Here is an 11,092-nt window from a genome sequence, read left to right on the forward strand (position 1 = left end):
CAGACGCAACTCTCGTCTCTCTCTCTCTCTCTCTCTCTCTCTCGAATTGGCAATATTTGAGAAAAGGGTTTAGCGATTTCTAATTATTGGGGGGACTAGCCTCCCTCAATGTCCATGGTGGTTATCGCCCTGATCAGACATGAAAATATGTTGTGGCACTATCCTGCAGTCTATAATGATATGACGTTAGTTAGCAGCGATTTTTTGCAAACATTTCTTTGAGTAACACGACTGTAAATATGAACTCACGATTGAATGTAACATAAAACAAATGATTACTTTTTGTTAAAATCTTTATTAATGCCAAAAATGCTGACATGTATGTGTCTTTTTGTTCAGCCATGTTGCCGCTGAAGCCGGTTTACGCTGAGATAATTCATACCCCTTCGTTTGAACGCGCAGCTCACACATCCAGGAGAAAAGAAACTTGTCAACGCTGCCCCACGACTTTTATTAATAACAGTTTAAATACTGAATCGCTACATTATATTTTCCAGCAACGAGAGGATAAAATTGCTGTTTTTTAAGTGAACTCACTCTAAAAAGAGAGACGCGCATACACGTAATTTTCATCTCTCTCTCTCTCTCGAAATGGCAATATTTGAGAAAAGGGTTTAGCAATTTCTAATTATTGGGGGGACTAGCCCTAAATTGAACCAATACTACCAAATGTGAACACCCCCTAATTCAGGGGAAAACACTGAATCTGAAGGAAAGAGGAGAGGGAAATGAACACCAGGTGCATTGCAAACCCACAGTAAATGGACTGTGCAGAAAGGTACAATAATGAAGGAGAGAATGTCTAGAGTGACAGACAGCTGAGTAAACAGAGTTTCACGGTACCTGCTCTCTTTACGCTAACATTTCCATGATACGTCTGGATTAAAGTAGACACTGATGAGACCACTTGCAAGAATTTACCATCAACAGTGCATTAATATATGAGATATGTAAATACAGTTTATGCATTAATATATACTTCCACGATGCGCTGCTGTTGCTGCTTAAAAGTATTTTGTGACCTCAGCTGTGAGTCTACAGTACATCTACCATGGTTTATCTGACACGCATACTTGACGAAGAGAATTAGAAGTGCAGATGTTTGAAAAGAAGGAACATGATGAAACAGCTGAGAGTAAAACACTGTTCACACTTCAAAGGTTGTGCTGAAGGATGTCATAACACTGCCTCCTGCTGGTAGTATGTGGAAATACTGACCTAACTCAACCTTTAGGTCATTTTTTTTTCACGTGTCAGGTTAATGTGCAGAGACTACAGTAAATAAGCTATTTGTTATTTTGGTAATTCAATTAAAAACACTGTGGAGCTATCAGAATAATACCTGGAGAAAGTGTCACGTTAGCAGTTGCTCAGCTGGTGCATGATCACCTGGAAATACGTGATTCTGCCATCTTTGTTCATGGGCTTTCAGTTCTGCATAAAAATTGTTTTCCGTTAATAACTTTAGCCATAAATGCCAACTGAGTCACTATAGAGCCACAGGAAAATGACATCCTGACAACACTAATTAGCTGATGGCACCACAAGAATAAAGGGGAATAAAAAAAATAGGCTTCCAAAAAATCTTTTGAGTCGAGTTTTAAGAGTTTTTTTTTTTTTTTGGAATTACAGTACCAATTAGAGCTGAAAGTCAGCTTGAAATAAAATATGACCCTGTTTACTTTTGTAGTGGAGTTGAGAATATAATATGCTCACCAATGCATTCATTTAATCAGTAGCAGTAATGAAATATTATTACAATTACTTATTAAAATTAAAATTTTCTATTCTAAAATGAACTTTAGCGGCCTTTAGTAACATTTTGTAACTTTATAAATGTCTTTATTTTTAATTAACTTAATCCATCCTTTAATCCATTAATTTTTTAAAAAAAAAAAAAAAAAATCTTACTGACCCCAAACTTTTAAACCATGCATGCGCACACATCACATACAATATAATAAACATAAAGTTAGCTATAGGGTTTGTTTTAGCAAACTCACATTTACTTTATATCTTGTTTAACATCTTGTTTCACTCCTGTTTGCAGAAGTAAAAGTTTGCAAACATCAATTCACAGTGACTTTAAATATCAGCAGAAACGAGCTGAAAAGTCAAAAAAGCGGATTGCATTTTTCTTAAAAATGCCTCTTAACCTCTCAACCATGTTGTCTGCAAAGGCATAGCCATTTAATTTCATAAAAATACACAGGCTAATTTCAGACTCATAAAGCCAAGTGTGACGGTGACCAGTGGCAATGGCAGTCGTCTCAGCGGGATGTATGGAATGAAAGAGGAAGTTGGAAGTAGGGCAGAACATGATTAAAGAAGCTGAATATTTTCCCTTCATGTAGCGCTCTCTCTCACTCTCTCCCTCTCCACCCCCCAACTTCCTCCATTTTAATCAACAGGATCTATTTACAAAGCCGATGCCTCATGAATAATTCTACAACTTCTTCAGGACAAAACATTGACTTCCTCAATGCTGGAGTTGATATTTTGGTCATGAATCATTTAGAGACGCATGAGATCCATTGTTTGTTGCCAGTGCTTAACTTCGTATTTTCCCAGTTATTTCTAAGGCGTTTGTATTTTCCATTCACATCACGATCATCTTCTATGTCCCACATTCGCTAGTCCTCTCTCTCTCTCTCTCTCTTTTACAATCCTTTGCATTCTTACAATACCACAGCAGACTGTAATTGCATACAGTCATGTTCTGGCACATTATTTATCATATGGAGCCGCAGAACAAGAGATAACATAATAGCTTTGGCCAGCTGACAACCTCCAATACAGTGGCTGCAAATTGCTGATTGTCACATAAATTATTTTCACATTCATAATATAAATAGGAGAGGGTGTACAAGGAGAGTAAATTTGATGTCTTGAGTCATTATTATTTTTGTAATTTGTAATAATGAATCTCTGGATTGTTGGGAGTGCAAATGAGCTCTTAATTTTGAGACTAAACATGAACATGCATTTTAATGGCATCATTTGCATACATTAAGGCGGTAAATGTGGCATCCTGACATATTGGAGTGCTCGGGATTAATTGCTCGGTTGACCCGCTAAACAGAGCAGTTTAGCATAGTGTGTTGTCACTCACTTATCCTTTCTGCCTCTCTTGATTAGTAACCTTTAACCGGTCGGGAGCTCCGGCTGAGTGATTCTGCAAGGAGATTTTGCTCAAATTCTGCTGCGCTGGCTGCTTGCACACAATACAATAGTATTCCTTAGACATAGGCGGTAAATAAAGAATAACACAGCTGTGTCTTATTCACTGCTGTTGGAGATGCTCAACTAATCAAATTCAAAAGGGGCTTGAAGATATATAATTTAAAGCAGTGGTTCCCAACCCAGGGGTCGTGACCCACACTATAGGGGTCACAAAAAATGTACAAGGGGTTGCTTAAGCTCATTCTACTTTGAGGGTTACAAGTAGGGATGAAATAGTTACCAGGTTGTTAATAAACCATAATTCATATTTTAATTATCATTAAAACTGCACTGTTAGTTACTACAGAAATCAAATTGACTTATTAATTTTTTCTTCTTTTTGGTGGGACCAATATTTTAGGTTTTAGTGTTGTGTTTATACTAAATACAAGAACAAGAAAGATCATAGGATTATTATTGTTGTTTTTTAACCATTTAAAATAAATAATGGTGAAACCAAAGAAATATCTCTAGGTTCTGGCAATATCATATGAAGAAATATCCTAAATTGCTATGAGCTTAGAAATGTGTGATATTTCACACAGTTGAATGGGAAATGTTTCCTATAATCAGATTTTGAGCATGCATCATATGAGCACGAAATTATATTTGAAGTGTGACTAGATTTTTCTTCAGAATTTCATCATCTGAATAAATTTGATTAAAAATCTGGACTTCTATAGGCCTAAATGAAGTAACAGGAAATATAGCACATCAAATATATGGTATATTCAACATTATATCATGGAAAATGTTACAACAAGATGACAATATATGCTTTAACACATGCCTGCAGTTTTTATTAAAAAAAAATTTTTTTATTTATTTTTTTTTTATAAAAAACAATATACATTTTTTTTATACGTCTTTCATTTCTTGTAGCATACATTCAAGAATAGTTTGTATTGTATTTTTAAGATGCTCTGCCACTGTCATTTTACCTTGCTCACTGGTTATAAAACTGCTTTTAAACTATATTTCTAATATAATTATATTATATTTTATAATAATATAATCTAATATAATTATATTTTGTGTATAATATTGGATTAAAATATAAAAAAATACAAAAAAGAAACTAATATAATAATAAAAACTTGTTTTTATTTAATATATTAATAAATTGATTAGGATTTAGTACAAAGTGCAATCATTTATTCTCGAGAACAACTTGTCTTAATAATATCATGCATAATTTTGGAGCTTTGGACATTAAAATATGTACAAGCATATATTTTAACTCGGGTTCTCTCACAAAGGGATCATCATATGATATTTGGGATTTCTTGGCTTTAAAACCCCCTGACTCAGAGGACTTGTATGTTGAAACGACGTGACGCTCGTGTCGGTGATGATGTAATTAGCGCCGACTTCACGTTTTGAAGATGGCAGCCGCCGTAAACACACCGACACCTGAGATCGGTACAACGAACCAGACTGATGATGGATATGATAAAAAATGCATTTTCTGTAAAATCTTGAAGGGAGAAATGGGAACTGAGCTCCTGCATAACGTGAGTGTACTGTCACTGCTTTATTTAAGATATCATAACTATTGCAGAGGCGCGAAAGAGGCTAAAGATCACAATACACATGACAATACATGTTTCCTAAAATCAATATTTACCTATAGAAGTAATAGACCGACGTGTCCTAACATATATCAGAGTATTTCCTTTTCTCCTTGCAAAATGTCGTCAAGGTTACTGTAATTTTGTTTTAATAAAAAGGTAATGCGATGATTGCTCGGCCATCGTCGTCATAAAGAAAGAAAGAAAGTTATGTATTTTGAAAAATATTATAATTTTTATTTTGTAAATTAATTTAAATTATGCTTCACAATAGGAACATTAACTCTTCATGTTTAAGTCATTTATTGCACAATTTACAATGTATTTAAACACCGTTAAAAACATCAAAAGTTGTAAATAGTCCTGTCAAAGTAATTACGCAAAAAGGAAAACAAAAATTAAAATGTATAAATGAAGCAGAATGTAAAAGCACAGATGTAACACAAATTAATTAGAATAATTATTGTAATAGTTATTAGTTTTATTATTATGTATAACCCTTTAAAACTCTTGTTTTTCAGGATGAAACTGTGTCCTGTTTCAGAGATATCCACGCTGGAGCTCCTCATCACTATCTGGTCGTACCAAGTAAACATGTGGGCAATTGTAAATCTCTCGGCAAAGAGCATGTACCATTAGGTAAACACGCTGGGAGTTATTCAAGACTGGTGTAAATGTTTAGACATTTCTGACAGTAGCTACTCTGGAGCCTTTCTACAGTAACAATCTGAAAATAATGAGTCCGATTTAATGTGTACAAGTAGTCAGACTTCCCAGCTTAGTTACGCATAGCATGCTTTACTAAGGAGTCATCTGTGCAAACTCTATTTTTGTGGTTTTTAGTGGAGCAGTTGGTGGAGACGGGGAAAGAGATACTTCAGAAGAACGATGTGACTGATTTAAATGATGTTAGGTAATGAAAAACATCTGCCACTTACACGAAAATCAAGTCCTTGTTTATGAAGCATGCAGAACATTGTGAGTTATGTTCTGATGCATCACATGCCAATTATATTTCCAAGGTTTGGGTTCCATTGGCCTCCATTCTGTTCTGTCACACATCTGCATCTCCATGTTCTCGCACCCGTCAGTCAGATGGGCTTCATGTCCCGCTTGATCTACAGGCTAAACTCGTATTGGTTCGTAACGGTAAGCAATCAAATGAGTAAACCAACAATACAATCCACTGTTCACTACCATTTAGTTTACAACTAAATTACATCCACTAAAACTAAAAATCATATTCCCTTGGAGCGGGTTATTGATGCATTAACAAACAAAATGTTTTCTGAGCGTAGCAAGACGTTGCCAGTTATTACGTCTGTTGAATGAGACCTTTTGTCATGTAATTGGAACAAGCTAATTGTATTAAATAAAAATGGACAAGCTACAGTGGCAGGGGGAATGAAAACCTTTTTTGTTTTTGACTGCTCAAATGGATCTGTGTGGAGAAATGTTTTAGTCTTACCAATTCTACTACTATAAATGTTTTCTTTGTTTTAAATTGTAGGATTTTTGATTTGCCCTTGCTTTGGAGTGTGCAAATGTATAGCTAACTCTTGTATGTCTTTATTTTGCAGGCCGACCAGTTACTCCAAAGGCTGAACTCTATGAGCTAAATGTACAGGAAGTTCGAGGAACTCAAAATACATTAATGTTGAAGATGTCCTAGTCAATATGTTTGTGATGACAAAAGGTCACGGACATGTGCCTCAGGGTTGTAATAACTCATAATGCTGTGTTTTCTGTTAGTTATATCGTCAGCCAGACGGGCTAATCAAATTTGAAGCTACAAAACTGCAGCTACTTTTCAATTGCTTTGGGGGGGGGGAAGCATGCCGAATAGTAATGACATTGATAAATTTGACAGAATCATTAATCTTTTACAGAGAACAATTGGGATTCCTCCAGTTTTACTAAAGTAATATGATTTTTAAGGATACAGAGCTGTGACGAAGAGTTTTAAATATGAATGAGCTAAAAATGGTAATTAATCTCAATAATTAGCTTTGACCTTTAACCTCACACTAGCTGAATGATTTTGGCATCAGAATTCATGGCAGTGTTTTTGTTATTCTGTACTGCATCACTGATGCAAGAGCAGTTATGTTTTTCTTCCTTCATATGACACTAAATGAAGTTTTAACTCTTGTTTATGCCATGACAGAGATTGTACTATATTGCCTCAGATGTATTTAATTATTGAGTGGTGTAAGGTTGTATGATATGTATAAGCATGAAAACAAAATAAATAATATCCTGCATATGTGTTATCTGCTTTTTAATAGTTTTTGTGCTTCAAAACTATCATCACTGTAAATATATTTTTATATTATTTATATTTAGAATAAATTCAAAGCAATTCAATACAGAAAAGTTTAAATGTATTTTCTAGGCAATACTTGTAATTTTCTTGCAAGTGATTCATTATATGAGAAAATTACTCCATTACAAAAAAAAAAAAAAAAAACTTTTGAAAGGTTTCAATAGGAAAGCATTGTGTGCCTTAACACTGTGCATCAAAGTGATGGCATATAAATGTGATTATGGTTTGAGAATATGGCTTGTCAAGACTACAATGTTGCACTGTTATTGTTCACTTAAAGGTAAATGAGTGTAATTTCTGAGGATAAATCATTGTGCAGAGATATTATGCAGAAAAAAAAACTGCTAAAAGGAATAGTTCACCTAAAAATGAAAGTTTACTCACCCTCAGGCCATAAGCCATTAGCATTACGTCACTTGCTCACTAATGTATCCCCTGCAGTGAATGGGTGCCGTCAGAATGAGAGATAAAAACATCACAATAATTCACGAGTAATCAACATGACTCCAGTCCATCAATTAATGTGAAGTGAAAAGCTCACTCTGACGGCACCCATTCACTGCAAAGGATTCATCAGTGAACAAGTGATGTAATGCTACATTTCTCCAAATGTGTTCTGGTGAAGAAACAAACTCATCTATATCTTGGATGGCCTGAGCAAATTTTCATTTTTAGGTGAACTATTTCTTTAAAGTACCTCTAAAACCAGTAAACAGGCCAGCCTGCATATGTGTTATCTGCTTTTTAATAGTTTTTGTGCTTAAACTATCATCACTGTAAATATATTTTTATATTATTTATATTTAGAATAAATTCAAAGCAATTCAATACAGAAAAGTTGAAATGTATTTTCTAGGCAATACTTGTAATTTTCTTGCAAGTGATTCATTATATGAGAAAATTACTCCATTACAAAAAAAAAAAAAAAAAAACTTTTGAAAGGTTTCAATAGGAAAGCATTGTGTGCCTTAACACTGTGCATCAAAGTGATGGCATATAAATGTGATTATGGTTTGAGAATATGGCTTGTCAAGACTACAATGTTGCACTGTTATTGTTCACTTAAAGGTAAATGAGTGTAATTTCTGAGGATAAATCATTGTGCAGAGATATTATGCAGAAAAAAAAACTGCTAAAAGGAATAGTTCACCTAAAAATGAAAGTTTACTCACCCTCAGGCCATAAGCCATTAGCATTACGTCACTTGCTCACTAATGTATCCCCTGCAGTGAATGGGTGCCGTCAGAATGAGAGATAAAAACATCACAATAATTCACGAGTAATCAACATGACTCCAGTCCATCAGTTAATGTGAAGTGAAAAGCTCACTCTGACGGCACCCATTCACTGCAAAGGATTCATCAGTGAACAAGTGATGTAATGCTACATTTCTCCAAATGTGTTCTGGTGAAGAAACAAACTCATCTATATCTTGGATGGCCTGAGCAAATTTTCATTTTTAGGTGAACTATTTCTTTAAAGTACCTCTAAAACCAGTAAACAGGCCAGCCTAACCAGGCTAGTAGACCAACTAAGACCAGCAAAACATTTTCAGACTGGTATAAGATATTTTTAAGCAGGAACACGTGAAAAGTGTAAGTGTTGTTGCTCTGTTTTTTAGTAGCCCCTAACAGCAACATTGACTTAACAAATGGTATGAGAGGGGGCAGGGCTACCTATCTAGTTGACCAATGACGGACAAGACTGTTTTGAATCCTGTTTGAAATCATTATTTTTCCAATTCTGTTTAGTGGTACTTAAAACAATAACAGAATATACCAGTTTGCTACATTTAAATTCAATACACTCAGTTTAAATCTCATTAGCATAAGTTTCTTTGGCCGACAACTGACTCCTTAACCCATGTTCAAGTAAAACGGATGTCTATAAAGAAATGTTGGACAGGCAGGCACATGGTGTCCAGCACTGCTGTAAATCACTGTAACAAGGTGATGAGCACTCCATCATCTCTCCCCTGCCACAGCATCTCTCCTTCAAAGTGCACCAGCCCTTGCTTGCGTGCTCGCAGCAGAACTCCCACTAGTTTATTAGAGATAGTGACGTATCTCTCAAACAGCGTCCCGAACCGCACAGACACCCTGCCGTCATCCCTGCTCGCCCCGATCTCCCTAATGACCTGGCAGAGCTCTGTGACCTCTCTGCTGATGTGAGAGTGGGCGTCTTTTCCTCTCTGCTCTGTTTTGGAGCCCTCTAAGGGCCTGCCGTAGCCCTCCTGTCCTCGCTGGATCTGCGGGGGAATCACCTTGCCATTGCTGAAGGGATTGTGTTTCTGATACTCGCAGTGGTCATTGGACCATTTCTGCCAGTTCTCTGTCAGACCTTTGACGGATACGGTGCAGGTCTCCGCCCTGTCGTCATTAGGCTGCGCAGCTGCTTCGTCTGTCTCCATGGTGACCTTTGGCTCACAGGACGGCTCTAGTTTTTAGCATGCTCCACTGTTGGCATAACACAGGCTGCGAGTGAGAAGATTGCATGTCGTACAGCCTTTAAATAACTTAAAGCCTCATGAAGTCTACAAGTAAGACTGACCCAATGTAATCAATACTAGCCAGGGCACTTAAGCTAAACTATATCATATAGATAGATTTTAGGAAAAAATGTTCCAGGTTATTGTTAACTAAAACTATACAAATATTTTTGTTAATTTAAATAAAACTATAATAAAATAAAATATAAATATTAGATGAAACTTAATGAAAATGAGAAATGTTGCCTTTGTCAGCTAAATGAAATAAGTTGAAGCACTACAATTACCAACTGGAAATAAAAACTAAAACTGAAATATAAATAAATGAAAACTAAATTGTAAAAATAACATATAAATGATACTAAGAAAACACTGTTCCAGGATTATAAAACTGGACAAAAATAAATAAATAAATAAATATATTTGTAGTGTGTGTTTAAGGTTTCACACTGTTTATGTTATTTGGCTCAAATTTTGAAGACTTTGGGGAAAATAATGCTTACTAGGAAAAATGATGAGAGAAATGTAGCTTATAATTTAAATTCACATTTTTTATAGGTGACATTTCAGATACTGATTATTATATTCAACTACATGTATCAGTAATATTAACTCTTTCTGGAAATATCCCATATTCATACTGAAAAATGAAATTATATTTATTATATTATTAAATTTACACGTAATGCAGCTTCTTTTAATTGTATTATTTTAATAATTCTTCTTCAAATTTGAAGTACAGTTCTATATTCATCAACCTCAGTTCCAGTTCAATTCAAATTGAATTTATTCTCAATAATAATTCATTCTCGAAATACAGAACAATTGGGACATTAGAATTGAGACATTATTCTCAGTTCTATTCTGAAGGTTGCAAAGCCTGCATGAAACGGCACTATATACGATACACATATGCAACTATACTGTATATTAAACTATATAAAGAACACTGTAGTTTATAAGATTATTAGTGACAATCTATGACAGCTTAGTTTAACGATGAAATCAACTTTACAAAGATTTATTTGACATCGAAATATATGCATCACACGTTAGGTGTATTATAATAAAACCTTACCGCCTTTGTTTGGCTTCTTGAGGATGGTTGTCATGCTGTAACAGCGATGGAAGTGGATACATTACAAGTAGAGCAGTAGATACTTTTCTTATCTCTCGTGAGAGTGATTGACGTGCAAGCCAACCAATCAGAGCACGAGAATCATGCCACTGTACGAGATGATGAACCAATGATAGGGAAGATTTTAGCCTCTTTAGAAGTTAATGTACGGAGCCCCTAAAGGGACATGGTGGTGGAAAAAAATCAGACTGAGTGAAAAAATTTGGGGTGGGAGGAAAAAATATTTGTCAGATTTTTTGCGTTCTCTCGCAAAACTTTTGCGTTCCCTCTCGAAACTTTGCGTTCCCTCGCAAAACTTTTGCGTTCTCTCGCAAAGATATTTGCGTTCCCTCGCAAAACGCAAATAT

General features: G+C 35.2%; 2 protein-coding genes across 2 annotated transcripts; one reads left to right on the forward strand and one right to left on the reverse strand.

Moving 5' to 3' along the window:
• Window positions 1-4,534: 4,534 nt before the first annotated feature.
• On the forward strand, window positions 4,535-6,632 carry hint3 (histidine triad nucleotide binding protein 3). Its single transcript, XM_016540961.1, has 5 exons — window positions 4,535-4,736; window positions 5,315-5,432; window positions 5,637-5,706; window positions 5,816-5,942; window positions 6,374-6,632. The coding sequence occupies exons 1-5, from the start codon at window positions 4,608-4,610 to the stop codon at window positions 6,410-6,412; spliced, it is 483 nt and encodes a 160-aa protein (XP_016396447.1). The 5' UTR covers window positions 4,535-4,607; the 3' UTR covers window positions 6,413-6,632.
• Window positions 6,633-8,850: 2,218 nt separating this feature from the next.
• LOC107730210 (actin-binding Rho-activating protein-like) lies at window positions 8,851-10,823 on the reverse strand. Its single transcript, XM_016540975.1, has 2 exons — window positions 10,686-10,823; window positions 8,851-9,575 (listed from the first exon to the last, which is right to left on the reverse strand). The coding sequence occupies exon 2, from the start codon at window positions 9,527-9,529 to the stop codon at window positions 9,056-9,058; it is 474 nt and encodes a 157-aa protein (XP_016396461.1). The 5' UTR covers window positions 9,530-9,575; window positions 10,686-10,823; the 3' UTR covers window positions 8,851-9,055.
• Between the last annotated feature and the right edge of the window lie 269 nt (window positions 10,824-11,092).

The sequence above is a fragment of the Sinocyclocheilus rhinocerous genome, unplaced genomic scaffold (genome assembly GCF_001515625.1).
Source record: "Sinocyclocheilus rhinocerous isolate Xijiao unplaced genomic scaffold, SAMN03320098_v1.1 scaffold2448, whole genome shotgun sequence".
NCBI classification, from domain to species: Eukaryota; Metazoa; Chordata; class Actinopteri; order Cypriniformes; family Cyprinidae; genus Sinocyclocheilus; species Sinocyclocheilus rhinocerous.

Excerpts from the sequence above, each read along its gene's own strand:
- hint3 (XM_016540961.1), top strand. The coding sequence starts at position 4,608 with ATGGCAGCCGCCGTAAACACACCGACACCTGAGATCGGTACAACGAAC. Across the intron at positions 4,737-5,314 it reads GAACTGAGCTCCTGCATAAC|GATGAAACTGTGTCCTGTTT; the intron begins GTGAGTGTACTG and ends CTTGTTTTTCAG. Across the intron at positions 5,707-5,815 it reads ACTGATTTAAATGATGTTAG|GTTTGGGTTCCATTGGCCTC; the intron begins GTAATGAAAAAC and ends TATATTTCCAAG.
- LOC107730210 (XM_016540975.1), bottom strand. The coding sequence starts at position 9,529 with ATGGAGACAGACGAAGCAGCTGCGCAGCCTAATGACGACAGGGCGGAG.